At 40.0% G+C, this 16,648-nt stretch overlaps 1 protein-coding gene across 1 annotated transcript in view; it reads right to left on the bottom strand.

Moving 5' to 3' along the window:
• Positions 1-16,648, bottom strand: part of NBEA (neurobeachin) — an 812,633-nt gene that overhangs the window by 543,123 nt on the left and 252,862 nt on the right. Inside the window, 2 exon segments of the mRNA XM_033948014.1 lie at positions 7,472-7,907; positions 13,151-13,319. Coding sequence (XP_033803905.1) covers positions 7,472-7,907; positions 13,151-13,319 — 605 coding nt within the window.

The raw sequence follows: 16,648 nt of genomic DNA, 5'->3' as shown, positions 1-16,648 counted from the left end.
GTCTCCTATAATTTTTTTATAATGTACACCGTCTAGACATGTATTTTGATAGACAGTGTATCAAAAATAAATAAACTTGAGAAACTCCATCCCAGCAGGTTTCCAGGCAAAATTTGCAGTTTTGAAGAAGCAGGGAACTTTAAGGAAAAAAAAGATAGCTAAAAATCCAAGATGGCCGCCATCAAAAAATTTACATCAAAATAGTGATATTTTTCACACTTCCCAAACGGTAAAAACTATGTTTTTAGGATTTTTCAGGAGGGGGAACACAGGGGAACATCCAGAAACCTTCAAAATCCCCAAACCCCACTTTTCCAACCTCTCCCAATATCTCTCACAGGCTGTCAGCCGGTATACTCACTGTGACCTTATATAGAAAGGCCTTAATCATATATCAACCCTATAAATGTAAACAAATAAGATGAAGGGAAGATAGTTAATCATATGTAATCAATTCATCAATTCTAATGTCATTCACAACTTCGAATAAAGGCCAAAATGGCATCTAATATAACAAATCTAAATCAAAATGTTTATTGAAGATATTATAAATATCCAAACTATAATAGGAATGAGATCTTGATCCTTATTGAGTGATCAGAGAGAAATGTGGTGGACATATCATAAATTATGCGGACTTCAATCTTGAGAACCTCTTATGATATATACCATTCCAGGTTCCTGTCTTGTATATTATTATAATCATTTATGTCCACCGCCCCCTACCAAAATAGATTTTTTTCTTTAAATTTGTTTGCTATAAATTATATTTAATATCCTATAATTATTGTAATCACTCAATTTATTGAATTTACTATTATAAATACTAGCCTTAAATATTTTAAGATTATAAAATACCTAAAAGTATGAAGTACTTGTGCATAAAACCTAATTAGTGGATTACATTTAATATCCTATAAGTATTATAATCACTCAATTTGTTAGATTGACTATTACAAAAGCTAACCTTAAATATTTGAAAATAACAAATTCCTAAGTGTATAAAGTGCTTGTGCGTGGAACCTAATTAATTAATGTGTATAAAACCTAATTAATTGGTATACATAGAACCTAAAGAATTGATATAAGGAATGTGAATTTGAATATGAAAATAAAATTTATCAAAATTTATGAAAATATCATTATAGGTGAAAAGAACAAAAAAAGGCTAGAAAAACATGTTCATAGGGACTGCATATTACTTAGGTTCTCTTAGACCAGCGGTCTCAAACAGGCGGCCCGCGGGCCGCATGCGGCTCTCCAGGTGCTATTTTGTGGCTCGCAGTCTGGACGCGATCAAAACAGCATTTCTCTTCCCCCTTCCCTTCCTTTAGGAGCAGCAGCATGTCTGGCCGGCTCAGTCGATCATTCCGTTCAAAGCCGCGGGTAGGCGGCTCCTCGTGCTATCCACTCCTGCATCAGAAGCCTCTCTGACATCACAACATCAGAGAGGCTTCAGACGCAGGCGCAGATCTCGCGAGGAGCCGCCACCCCCGGCTTTGAATGGAATGATCAACTGAGCCGGCCAGACACGCTGCTGCTTTACAAGGAAGAGAACGGAAGGGGAGGGGAAGAGAAATGCTTCTGCTGCATAGGAAAGGGGGACCCTAGGGAAATGCTGCTGCTGCTGTACAGGGAAAGGGAGAGGGAGGGAAAGGGGAAGAGAAATGCTTCTGCTGCACAGGAAAGGGGGACCCTAGGGAAATGCTGCTGCTGCTGTACAGAGAAAGGGAGAGGGAGGGAATGGGGAAGAGAAATGCTTCTGCTGCACAGGAATGGGGGAAGGGAAAAATGCTGCTTCTGTTGCTGCTGCACCCAATTGGGGAAAGAGAGGAAAGGAAGGAGAAGGAAGACAAGGGAGAGGAGAGGAACAAGAGAAGCCAAGTTCATGGGAGGGAGGGAAGGAAAGGAGATATCGGACCATGGAGGGGGAGGGAGAGATGCCAGGGCATGAGGGAAGGGAAGGAGGCAGATGCCAGACCAGGGAAAGGAAGGAAGGAGGGAGGGAGAGAAAGGAAGGAAAGAGATGCCAGATCATGGAAATAGGATGGAAGAAGAGAGAGATAGGAAGGGAAGGGAAGACATGGAAACGTAGATTTTGAAAAGAAAGCAGAAAAATTGAACATTAAGTTAATGCCAAAGATGGATGCAAGCTCAATATAGTTCGGCTACTATTGTCTTATCTTTACTATCCGTCCAACAATCTCAATTAGTATCTAAATATAGGACCGGGTAATAACAAATTTTCATCAGAACTTTTTCAAATGAGTAAATGTGAACGCCTCAGTCCCACCACTCCACTGCTGTTAATCCTTGCAACTGCGGGAAGAATTATGTGGCGACTATCATCATTGGCCGTTCCGCATTTGTCAATTTTTGATAATAATTGTGCACTTATCTCTGCATCCTGCCAAAACCTGGGAGTTAGACCCGACATGTTTCGCGCTATGGCGTATATCAAGGGTCTCCCGGGTGGCCGCTGTCATCCGACTCCACAAGAAAAGTTGCAAGGATTAACAGCGGTGGAGTGGTGGGACTGAGGCGTTCACATTTAAAGATGGATGCAAGGCAGAAAGTGAAGACAGAGAGAAAAACAGTCAAAGGGCAAGAAGGCCCTGGAAACATAGTTGAAAGCACAGAAAAATAAAATCACCAGACAACAAAGGTAGGGAAAATGATTTTATTTTCAATATAGTGATTGAAATGTGTCAGTTTTGAGAAAGAAGATATTAAACTTTAAATGTGAGGGCTGCAGAAAAAATAGAGTACTTGGTGGGCCGCAGAAAAAATAGTTAATGTCTTATTAAAGAAATGACAATTTTGCATAAGGTAAAATTCTTTATAGTTTATATATCTTTCCTTTTAACTGTTAAAGGAAAGTTTTACAAACTATAAAGAGTTTTACCTCATGCAAAATTGTCATTTCTTTAATAAGGCATTAACTATTTTTTCTGCGGCCCTCCAAGTACCTACAAATCAAAAATGTGGCCCCACAAAGGGTTTGAGTTTGAGACCACTGTCTTAGACCATGTAAATAAATTATAAAACTTATATGTAGAATAACTATCGTTTGATGAATGAGGCAACACTTAGCTTGCTGTATAGTGGGACCTGCCACCATCAACGTTGCTACGATGAAGAAACTTATCGTATCAACGTTGATGGTGGTAGGTCACATTTATTTACATGGTCTAAGAGAACCTAAATAATATGCAGTCCCTATGAACATGTTTTTCTAGCCTTTTTTATTCTTTTCACCTATAATATTTTCATGAATTTTGATAAATTTTATTTTCATATTCAAATTCACATTCCTTATATCAATTCTTTAGGTTCTATGTATACCAATTAATTAGGTTTTATACACATTAATTAATTAGGTGCCACGCACAAGCACTTTATACAGTTAGGAATTTGTTATTTTCAAATATTTAAGGTTAGCTTTTGTAATAGTCAATCTAATAAATTGAGTGATTATAATACTTATAGGATATTAAATGTAATCCACTAATTAGGTTTTATGCACAAGCACTTCATACTTTTAGGTATTTTTTAATCTTAAAATATTTAAGGCTAGTATTTATAATAGTAAATTCAATAAATTAAGTGATTACAATAATTATAGGATATTAAATATAATTTATAGCAAACAAATGTAAAGAAAAAAATATATTTTGGTAGGGGGCGGTGGACATAAATGATTATAATAATATACAAGACAGGAACCTGGAATGGTATATATCATAAGAGGTTCTCAAGATTGAAGTCTGTATAATTTATGATATGTCCACCACATTTCTCTCTGAACACTCAATAAGGATCAAGATCTCATTCCTATTATAATTTGGATATTTATAATATCTTCAATAAACATTTTGATTTAGATTTGTTATATATTAGATGCCATTTTGGCCTTTATTCGAAATTGTGAATGACATTAGAATTGATGAATTGATTATATATGATTAACTATCTTCCCTTCATTTTATTTATTTACTCACTGTGACCTGACAGGATCAGTGCTGCCACCTGCTTTCAGCTCTCTCACAGTAGCTGGATGACAAATTTCACTGCCACCAAGCTGGGAATGCTTCTGAAAAGCTGATCTTTGGGCTGCCAGACTCCTCTGTCTGACTACACCTCCACCCCTGCAGACCAAGGGATGTGTGCCTGGACGGGTGGAAGCGTGACGATGCAGCCGGCACCCTGTGAGACCCCCATCGAGACTCCTAAGGGAGCCAAACAGCCTGCGCTTGACCTCTGATTAACAGGAGGTGAGCCCACCTTAGAGATGGCCCTGAGCTCCAGAGAAACTATGCAGGCTGGCTAACATGTACCTAGAGGGATCGGTCTGTAAGCTACAGACCGAAGTCTGTGAATTCTCAAGCAGGCAGAGCTTCAAAAACACTCCAAGCACTAAATTACCCGAAAAGGGGACAAAATTACATCGAATTAAAAATAATAAAATAGGTAGAGCAGCACAAACACTTCTGCAGGCATGCATGCAGAAGGAAAAAACTGAAGTGAAGCTAGAGAGCACAGTGAAGTACAAGAGGTAGAGTGAAAAATCTGGAGTGGATTCCTTCTGCAGCAGCACACGGCTATGAGAAAATAACCCTATTGCACTGGAAGAGTGGTTAGTATGGCTGGTTTTTAAAAAAGTTCAGACAAGTACCTGGAAAAAAGTCCATAGCCTGCAATTGAGACAGACATGTGGGAGCCACTGCTTGCCCTGGTATCGGTAGCGTAGAATGTTGGTACTATTTGGGTTTTTGCCAGGTACTTATGACCTGAATTGGCCACTGTGGAAACAGGATATTGGGCTAGATGGACCATTGGTCTGACCCAGAATGGCTATTCTTATGTTCTTCTGTCTTTCCCATTGGACATTATTTCTCATACCCACCCCTCTTCTAGTGTGCAACATCTCTCCCTTTGCCCTCCTCTCAACCTTCAAGTTTACTCATTCTCTCAATCTCCCCCCCCCCCCCACCACCCAAATACACTACACACATGCAGTCTGGTATCTTTTTCTCTACTTCCCCACTCATGCTCTCATTTTGGCATCTCCCCCTCTCTCCTTCCCTCCCCACCTGTGCACAGACTTATTTATCACTCTGTTGCCCTCCTCCCACCCATGTTCTGACAACTCCCACTTCGCTCAATCCCCTTCAAATCTACCTTAAATGTAAAACTGGTCTTTTCTTGCCCCCTGGCATCAGTCGCAATACTCCCTGGCATCAGTCGCAATACTCATATGTTGCAAAACCCGTCGAGCGTGCCCCAAGGCTCCCTCCTTATCGCCCACACTGTTAAACATCTACATCGCATCCTTAGGTCACCTTCTAAAAAACTAAATTTAAAGCACTACATATACGCAGGTGACATATCCATTTTAATCCCTTTAACTGACATCACAAATGAAATTATAGACAACCTCTCAAACACAATGACAGAAATCGAAAAATAGACCACCACCTTCAAACTTAAACTAAACACAGAGAAAACAAAAGTCTTTTTGGCAAGCCCCAATGACAAAATTACGAGAACATCGTTAAAAATAAACAACCACGAATATCCAATATCCACTACTATAAAAATACTGGGTATCACTCTAGATACACACCCAACCATGGCTGACCACACAAACTTACTGGTGAAAAAATGTTTTTACACGCTATGGAAGTTAAGGACCATTAAAAAAATACTTCGACCCAACTTCCTTCAGGCTGCTGGTGCAATTGCTGATCCTATCCATCCTTGATTACTGCAATATCATTTACCTGGGTATCCCACAAAAAACAGTAAAAAAATTGAGATTAGTACATAACACCGCTGTTCGCTTAATCTTCGGACTGAGAAAAAAAGACCACATTAGCCCCTACTACAAAAAATTGCACTGGCTACCAATAGAAGCGCGAATACTATTCAAATTTGCATGTATCTGTTTCAACTCACTTTATTCTGCACAACCCCATACAAACTATCAGAAACAAAAATATCTTTGCATACCCACAGATCCTTCCTGGATAGAACATTCATGTTCCAAGCAAATAGACAGCAAGTTTGGCTGAGAAACTGCATAAATGAACCCAAACTGACTTACAATGCATTCCGAAAATCTATTAAAACCGCCCTATTCGACAAATTCATTGACTAAAACTGACCACCCTCTCTCACTATGATACTCCCCTCTGTAAACGCTATTTCAATCTCTCAGGAAGCTCCAATTTTCATGTATTCTTTACCCATGGAACCCCAATTAATATGTATCTTTTCTATTCTAGGCTTCTTGTTATTTCGCTGACTGTCCAGCCTTCTTTCAATGTGAACCGCCTAGAAGTCGGTTGACTATGGCGGTATAGAAAAATAAAGTTATTATTATTATTCTGCCTGCTCCCGTGCTTTCCTTCTTACCTGCACTGCCTTTCTGGAAAGGAGAAGTTGTGTCAAAAAGCAGGAGGGTCATAGGAAAGTACTGGAGCAGGTTGCAGGAAGTATACAAGTATCATTGCCGCTGCTGTGGACAAAAAAAAAAAAATCATATTTGAGATAGACTTCTGGGGGCAAGGGATTGAGAGACAGGGAAGCGTCAAACTACAAGCTGAGATGGGGGAGTGGAGTCAAAAGATGCTTGGAAGAGATAATTGGGAGATGCTGCAGCACAACTAATTGTATTAGCCACTATAAATAATGTGTTAATCGCAGCGTTAACAGCGATTAGCATGCAGCCCTAATTTTAAGTCAAATGAAAATGCATTCCTTTGTTTACACATTTGTTCTTTATTTTTCACAATTTAAAGCTTCTTTTAAACCCATCTTCCCTTTCTTCATCAATCAATAAACTGCTGATGAAATGTAGAGCAAGGGTATCTGTAATAATGTAGAGAGGGTATAAATATTTACTTTCACAATGCCACATCAAACTTATAGAAAGATATAGTAATTTGGTCAAACAGTGGTTGTGGACTGTTCTGGGATTATAAAATGATTTAGATGGTTAAACTTTTAATTAAATATAAAAAGTAAGTCTTTGGTAATCAATCACATATTACATACAGCCCTAGCTGCCAATTCTGTATACTAAATTTATAAAATACTATAAACAAAATGATTCATTCACTGCTCTTGGAATAGAGGTGTCATCTAATGCCTAGTGCAGTGGCCTGAGAATCAGGAAAGGGCTCCCTATGACACTGTCCCAGGTAGAAAATAAGTACCTGTATATAAAATATAAACCAGTTGATTGTAACCAGAGAAAGGTAGTATATCAAATCCTATTCCCTTTTCTTTTCTTAACCATATAATTAAAAAAATTTAAGAAACTGTTCTATAATCTATTTTAAACTTGTCAGTCTGAAAACAAATTGTTTTCATCCTGGCTAGTAAATTATCTCTACCCAATACTATAAGAGATATAACCACTGGTCCAGACATAAAAACAGCAAACCAGAAAAGATCAACTTCATACCTGTCAAAAGAGTGAAACTGCATTGGCGGAATATTATGAGCTTCTCTCTTTAATGCTGGATCTGGATAGGGGACTGGATCAGGTCCACATTCTGCAATTTCAACATGGGTTGCCACAAGGCTTTTTAGAATTTCTTTCACATTGATGCCTTTAGTTTGGCTGATGCTGGATATTGATGATGCAGGCTTTAGTAGTTCACTGGGAATCTCAGTTAAACTCTCTTGCGACTTCTTAACCTCAGACGACAAAGTAGACAACAGTTCACTCATACCATCGGGACATGTACTTGTTTCTAAGTCTGTTCCATTCAAGATGCTGGATATTTGCTCTTCACCAATTCCAGAGTCTGTATGAGGAATTGAACTTTCCAAGTGAATATCTTCAATTGGTGTTAGAATTTCTTTTTCTTTTATATCTGGAAATATAGCAGGTGTCTCTAATAAACAAATGACAAATAAAATATTGTTCAGAAATATTAATACTTAAATTAATGCTAAATTAAGTCCAGTACCTAAGAGATTATTTACAAATAATACATAGCAGATGTCCATCAGTTAACATTATGAAACAACAATTTATAAAAGTTTTAGAAAGTAATGCAGACAAAAATCTTAATTTTCATTCTTTTTAGTTTGATCTTATCATCCCAACTAGACCTGCAGAACAACCCATGCATCTCACCTTAATCAAAGATCAGTGGCCAGGAGACACAAAGACAGACTCTAAACCCTTTATTGTTAACACTGAAATTATCATTATGTTATGTTAGTTGTGGTCTTATATCCTGCCAAATCCTCCTACGTGAAGTTTGAGGCAGGTTACAACAGTAATCAATATAATATGAGCCTTAACAACAGCAATTAGTGCATTAACAACAATCAATTCTATATAATAAAACCATAAGCGCACTTAGGGTTTCGTGTTCCCTGCCGCCGTGGTGTGTGATCCCTGGCCGTGTTCCATTTTAGAACCCGGCGGCAGAGAACATTCTGACCACTCCCCTCTTCCCGCCCTCACTCACCATTTGGCCAGGCAAGCTCTGTCCCGGCCCGCGTTCTCGGCAGGGAACACATCTCCCGCCCTCACTCACCACTGTCGCCGATCCTCCTCTTCAGAGCAGCCTGTCCTGCCCTCACTCGCTGCCGCCGCCGCTGCCGCTCTTCTAAAGAGCAGCCTGTGATGGTGGCCGGCTTTAGCGAACCTCGCAGGCCGCTCTCCAACCTCGGTAGCACGTTCCCACGTCAGAGGGAACGTGCTACCGAGTTGGAGAGCGGCCTGCGAGGTTCGCTAAAGCCAGCCACCACGATCGCAGGCTGCTTTGAAGAGGAGCAGGCCAGAAGACGCCGGGATGGAGGGAAGGTAAGAAGCGGATCAATACCAGGGGCAAGGGGGAGAGGGAAAGGGGGCTGCTTTGGGGGGAGGGGTATGCTGGGGGGAGACAGAAGGGGCCATGGAGAGATAGGGAGAGGGAAAGGGAGCTGATTTGGGGGAGAGGTGTACTGGGGACAGACAGTTTTGCTCGGGGGGGAAGACAGAAGGGGACATGGAGAGACAAGGAGAGGGAAAGGGTGCTGTTTTGGGGGGGGAGGTGTGCTGGGGACAGACAGCTTTGCTCTGGGGGAGAAGACAGAAGGGCCATGGAGAGACAGGGAGAGGGAAAGGGGGCTGCTTTGGGAGGAGGGGTGTGCTTGGGGCAAACAGCTTTGCTCTGGGGGGAAGACAGAAGAGGGCCATGGAGAGACAGGGAGAGAGAAAGGGGGCTGCTTTGGGGGGAGGTGTGTGCTGGGGGCAGTCATCTTTGCTCGGGGGGGGGAAAGACAGAAGGACACAGACAGCGGCCAAGGAGAGAGAGATAAAGAAAACAGACAGACAGACACATCTATTCTAGCACCCGTTAATGTAACGGGCTTAAAGACTAGTGTAGTAATAAGATTAATCAATCAATGTAACAACAGCAGCAATCAATGCAACAGTAATAATGAGCAATTAAGGTAACAACGATAGCAATCAATGCAACAGTAACACTAGTCAATGCAATATGAACAATAGAATATTGTTACCATACAGGTATAAGTGTACTTTGTGAGGATTAGGTTTTGCTCTTAATACATATTTCTGATGCAGTGATTTCTTATGTAGTATATTCATATCGTGATTGGGAGTATATAATTCTAATTTGGGGATGGGCGCTTGAGTCAGTTTCTAAACCTGGGTCATCAGGCCGTCAGAATATTAAACCTCCCATTGGTGACACTGGATTCAATTCGGGCAGCTCTGGTGCGTTTGGAGTCCTCAGTAATGCAATGTTCTAATGAAGTGAGTACATTTTCAGCTAGATTGGACTTAAATGGTTCTCAGCAGGAAGAAAAAAATTAGCTCCTTCACTCAAAGAGTGGTGACTTTGGAACAGAGTATAGAGCAACATGCTAATTTGGCAACTTCTGCTATTCAAGATCATCTGGTGTCTCATCGGAGAATAGAATCTATTGAAAATAGAATTCGAATGTAGAATTTAAGATTTGTAAATTGTCCTAGGGTGCCCTATGAAAATTCTAGAGACACTTTAAAGAAATGCTTCATATGTATTTTGAAGATTCCTGTAGAAGTATTACCATCTATTGCTAAATGTTATTTTTTGATGGGGACACAGAAAATCAACATGTAGAAAACATGGGAGCTGGCTTGGATGTCACTACGTGGTGATAAGAGGAGGGCAATCAGGAGGGTGCCTTTGGCAGGTGCAAAGAGGAATAGGTCAAGCCCAATCCCCCCTGGGACAATTCGGACGAGGATGGGTCAAAATCGTCAGTAATCAACTTGGCTTCCACTCCTCTATTTTCAAGCCAGGAATCTCTGTTGGATCCGGGTCTGGGGTTTGTTATATCATATTCCCCAGATTTTTTTAAGTTGCATATTGCATTTCATAAGTTCATAAGGAAGGTACAACTGAAGGTTTTCTTTCAGAAAGAGGATGATGATTTGAATATTCAAGATCAAGAGGGGATATTAGATATATCTGTTCCAACTCAGAGTGACCAACCTCAAACTTTATCGATTTGTAAGGTGAAATCTTCATGGGTCCCTCCTGGCATCATGATAGCTATCGTAGTAATATCACTGGCGAAGAGAAGTTGGGGTTACAACAGCTAATCACTGATGAGGAAATAACAGTGGTGAAAGTGGATAAAGGTGGTGCCACAGTTATAATGGATAAAGTAGACTATGAAGTAGAAGCCCAATGTCAGCATACCGAAGACTGGATCACGATCAAACTGAGGGCCTGGAGAAGGAGATACTGGAGTGGGTTACAAAGTACTACCCAGAAGGGATTCTTACTTTTAAGGAATACCACAGTTCCTGATTGAAAAGTATCCTAGGGTCCCACGAATCTATTTTGTACCAAAGGTATATAAATCTTTAGAAAAACCGCCAGGTCGGTCCACTGTAAATACCCAGCAGTCAATACTGTAACCATTGTCTAAGTTGTTGGACTTTTTTCTATTTCAGGAGACTGTGAAGATAAAATTGTTTCTTAACGATTCATTCCATTTTTTGAGGCAATTACATCAATTAGATACTGATTTGCAAGACATTTGGATGGTGACATTGAATGTTACCTCACTTTATTCCCAGATTCCACAAGGTCAAGCTTTGGAAATAATTGAGGAGGTGTTAACATATTCCTACAGACATTCTGATGAGATTACCACAATGGGTGATCCGATGTAATTATTTTCAATATCCAGCTGATTTTTTTGAACAAATACAAAGAGTGGCAATGGGGGCCACATTGGCTTCCTCTGTGGCCTCATTATACATGGCAAGATTTGAGAATCGATATGTGTATGAATCTAGATTTTTTTATCATGGTTCCATTTTGGATCCGTTTTTTGGATGATGTATTTTTATTGTGGCAAGGACCACAGGACCAACTTGAGGAATTTATTGGACACCTAAATTCTGTTAATGAGTATATTAAATTTTTGGTTTGACATACCTGTCATGCGGCTCAGTTGAATCTAACCAAGCACTGGAAGCAGCGCATAATACCATCCCTGATTTCTTGGATTACAAAATTATAGTATCTCTATGATATGGAGTGTTTGGTTGTGCTTTGTAAACAAACATTTTACAAGTGGGAAACTCTTTGGGCTCCTTTTTTGCTTGCACAAAGTTACTGAAACAAGACCCTGTGTTTATGTACTTTTGTCTTTGAACCCTCTTCACTTTGGGCTATTGTATACTACACATGTTCTTTAGCTGGTAGATTAATGGGAGGGGAGAGTAAGGAGGAGTAGGTTTGGGTTAGAGGTTTATACGACAAAACTTTATAAAAATTTGGAAGTATTTCATCTTACACCATTATGTTATTCTTAACTCAGGAGTAACTTGTGGTGGCTAATCACTACTGTTGTAACCTTCGCTATTTTTTGTATTGCTAACCTGCTGCACTGTACCTGGATTTTAAAAACACTTCTATAAATACAAATTAAAAAAAGATTACTAAGGAAGAATGAGAGTAAAATTAAATAGGTATATATAAATGTAGAAAAGAGTAAAAGAAAACATAGAAAGGTCATTGCCAGATGGATGTAGAAAAGGAAAGAAGAATAAAAGAGGAGGAGAAAAACCATAAAAGTAAGTATGGACAATAATTAAGGAAAAGATTGACACAAAAATAGTAGAAGAGAGACTGGGACCAGACCATTTAGAAAAAAAATTAATACTTTAAGGAGAAGATTGGGATGTGTCTACTTTAGGAAATATACAGCTTGACTTTTATATTTTTTGTATTTTGTATAGAAGAAAATGCATTTTTGTTTCTCTTTTATCAATACTTCACTGCTCATAGAGCCTGGCTAATCTCCATTTCAGATCTGAATTTCAGTTTTGTCTGCATGTGTTTTGTGGTCCCCTATTTTGTATTACATGAGGGTCTGCCCATGATCTGCATGAGTAATTGAGGTGAATGATTCTGCTAGCATGTAATTTCTGTGCAGGAACCCATAATAGCGCAGCTTCTTCTAGTTTCCTAGAGTAGGTATCTTGGTGTTTTAGGGTCCAGTGTAGATTTATAGCACTGTCTTTTCATACATGAGTAGGGATGTTATGATCTGATAAGTTTGCTATATAAGTTTTGGTTTTTTGCATAGTTTAGAGTTACCATATTTTGCAAGGTGTCGGTCTGGCCCTATTTGAAAGCAGATCTTATTACCCAAAATTAAAGTACTCAAGGCCAGTCAGTAGTCTCCACATCTTGTAGACTCGCCACACAAACAAAAACCCACGTAAATTAAACAAAATTGTAATCTTTATGTTCATTTCTTTATCAATCTCTCATTTCAGATTTGAATACTTTTGTTAACTGTTATTGTCGGCCTTTCCCTAAGAGTGCAGTGCTTTCCCAGTCTTTTTGTGGCTATGACCCCTTAATTGAAGCCAAATAAAATTGTGTGACTGCTCCCCCCCCCCTCCCAGAGGTGTAGAATAATGATGCACTTATGAAGAGCCCACCTGGGTCGTGACACCAAAAGTACATTGTGTGAGGCTGTTTGGGGTCCCAATCCATAGTTTGATAAGTTCCGTAGTAGCATATATCATTATAAATTGTAAACTGAACAAGTAACCAGCTAACCCACTTAGAAAATCTACCAAAGTATAAAAAAGATTGCACTATACCTGTGCTGGTTGGTGAATTTATTTCTTGTCTGATGTTTCTACCAGTCTGCCCTGTTGTCCTTGCAGTTTCTCGCTGAGGCTCTAATATGTCACGGTATTTAGAGACCATCAGAACAGAAATAAAGTAAACAACAGCCAAAGCTAAAAACTGAGCTTGTTTACTGTCATCCTATTAAGAGAAAACAATAGAAAACATTCTCACTACAAACATAATATAACATAACATAACATAAAACGTAACATTTTATTTCTATCCAGCAAAACCATGCAGATCAATGCGGATAACAAAAGAAAACTAAATACACTGTCAAATACAATTACAATAAATCACAATTCACAAGAAATAATCTAATAGCCTAATATAATCAGACCTCCCAAAGCTTCCTAAATAAATAAGTTTTAAGTAATTTTCTAAAATATAAATAAGAGAGAGAGAGAAGGTCAGTAAAGAACAAAGTTTAAGTTCCTAGTTTGCAGTCTGACAGGTAATCAGCCTTCCCTGGTATTTCTTATAAATACAGCCTTTAATTAATGAAAAATATAAAGAAAGCTGAGTTTCATAAATATCTTAAAGGAGCAAAAAAAATAAATAAATAAAATGATTCACTAGATAACTTGGTAGCAGACCATGAAGCACCTTGTAACTAAGACAACCAAATTTTAAAACAGGAGAAATTACCTTCATAATAGTGAACAGCAAATACAACAACAAAGGTGACCAATTGGTGCTCAGTCTCTTTTATTTGAGTCCATAACAATAAAAGAGATTGAACACCAATTGGTCATCTTTGTTGTTGCTGAAATGCTGCCATTAACCTTGGATGGGCCCCTGGAAGCCTGATAATACTGTTAAAAGTGGTAGGAGGGAAGAAAAGTACCTCTACTTCCACCCAGAGGCTGTTGAAGCCTGTTCTCCGGCAAGGACTTAGGGCAATGATCTGCCACACTGGCAATAAAATGATCAAGGCCCTTAACAAAAAGCATCTGAACCTTAAAGGGCAATCTGATCAGTATTCATAGCATCCAGTGAGTCAAAACTACATAAGCAGATACCTTGCTCATGACTCTGATATCATAGAGAGCATCAGCCACCTAATCTACTCCTTTCCACACAAGATGAACGCAGGCATCCTCCTCCACCAAAAGGGTCCAGAGCAGCCTGGTGCAACATGCTCTTGCAGCAAAAGAAGCAGCAGCACTAATCCTCAGAGCTAGGGCTTTAAACTGCTTCTTAAGCATCAAGTCCACCCTGTGGTCCTGTGCATCTTTCAGCATGACACCACCCTCGCTCAGGAGAGCAGTACACTTGGTGACCTGAAAAACAGCCGAATCCACCTTCAGTTGGGCAAAGAGTTGATGGAATTCAGGCACCATGGGATAAAGTTTGGTCATGGCCTTAACAACTCGCAAGGACCCCCTGGAGTCTCCCACTGTTCCACGACCAGGGCATTAATATCCAGATAAGCTGGAAAGAAAGAGGTCTAGTCATTAATGCCACTCATGACCATGCATTTGGAAGAGGAGGGTTGGGGTTTCAGCTTCAACTCTGACACCGACCTGAAAAATTGGTGAACACAAAGATTATCTCTCTGGTCTGGAGCCAGGATAGTCTCAATGTTTTTTTATTTCTTTTGTAATCCGCCTTGAACTGCAAGGTAATGGCGGAATAGAAATCTCTAATGTAATGTAATGTAATGTAATGTAACCTGAGTCATCCAGGACAGAATCAGAATCTTGGGACAAATGAGGCACAAAATCCTACAGGCTATCTGACTGGTTGTGATGTGAAAGGTCGCTGGAGCCATGAGCCAGCATACTTATAGAAGAAGCAGACACCAGAGGAGAAGACGCTCCCTGGGCTGAAGGCTGCGTGCCCATAGGCTGCACCCCCTGACCTGGATGTGTCAGAGAGGCTCTCCACATAAGAGTAACAAATTCCAGGGAGAAGCTTGGTACAAGGGAAGTAAATGAAGCCTGCAAGTCCTCCAGCTGGGCATTCACAGTCTCCAGATGCCATGCACCTCCGCTTCACATCAGAATGAGAACAAGGTCCCAGGCGATACTTTTTACCCATCTCCCGGATCCTTAGTAGTTCACTAGCACTGGAAGATGAGAATGAGGCAAAGCCCAAAGTTCCTGCCCCTTTCTCGTGTATGACACTCTTCTGCTGGTAACTCAGCACATATTAAACAAGACTTTTTGTCCTCAACCCCTGAGGATTCCATTATAATTGATTGCAAACAAAATCGAGGTGGGGGGATGGGGAGAGGGGAATCTATGCAGATAGAGGCTTTTGAATAAAAGACTGTTTGAAATCCAAGATAGCCGCTATCAGGAATTTGGGCCATAAACAGTCCGTGGAGACATGAGGTGGGGGACCAGAACCCTAACCCCAGAAACCATAAAAACTGAGATTTTTTAGACCCACCCCGATTCTCCTATAGGAATGAGGCTTTACTTACAGTTTTAGTTGGTGCTTGACTGTAGCTTATTCAATACAGCTGAATGAAGGAAAGAACTTTTCTGCCTCGCATACTTCCTGCAACTCTTCCAGACCAAGGAATCTTCAGGCTGCAAGCTAGATGGACTGACCTCTCCCCAGGGACCTTGAGTGTGATGGGGGTGGGTAGACCCACAGCCAGCACTCTGATACCCCAAGGGTTCTTGCTCAGTGTGCCACAGCATGTGCTCAGGAGGTGAGCTGGCTTCCAGGGGAATGGACCCGGAGCCCAGAAGAAATCATACCAGGTTGGCTCTCCAGGTCCACCCGAAGGCTTGACTGCAGAGTTGTAGACTGGCACAGAAGGTCTGCATCTTTTTCCAGGCAGAAAATCCCCATGAATGGGGTCTCAGGGCACCAAAGCCTCAGAAAAAAATGAACTTGAAACACAAGAAAGCAAAAAAGCTAAGCAACGCAGAACAGTCCCTCTGCACAGTTCACTTGCAGAGAAAAAAAACTATGCTGTGGACTGGAGCTCAAAGTTGTAAGTTTTTCCTCTCTACAAGTCAGTTCGCGGGAAGGAATAAATCATCACATGTACAGAATCCAGAGTAAATGTAACTGAACAATATTTATGCATGTAATTTAAAGAATACTTTAAATTGCATAAAGTCTTGCATTTAGGCATGAATTTATGCTTGTTATTGATGTATAAGTGGGCACGCATAAATGTATAGTAGGCCCACAAATGCCAACTTACATTAATATTCATTAATGGAATCTTAGCACCTAGATGCTGTTATTTTCAGTATCGTTCAGTGCACTGTATCAAGGCTCCTAACTTGTGACGCCCAGTTACAGAATTGTCCCCAATGTGTTTTACACATGTATAACTTGGGTTTTACATATAGAAAGTAATAGTAAAATTATTTACAAACCTTTGTAGAATCGACACTGAACAAATAAATTACAGGGATATTTTCAATGCCTTTGCCCATTGTGCAAAACAATATATCATGTTACCACATAAATATAGATTAAACTAAACTGATTAGACT

This window comes from Geotrypetes seraphini, chromosome 6 (assembly GCF_902459505.1).
Source record: "Geotrypetes seraphini chromosome 6, aGeoSer1.1, whole genome shotgun sequence".
Taxonomy (NCBI): domain Eukaryota; kingdom Metazoa; phylum Chordata; class Amphibia; order Gymnophiona; family Dermophiidae; genus Geotrypetes; species Geotrypetes seraphini.
This window is presented reverse-complemented; position numbering and strand designations above follow the sequence as displayed.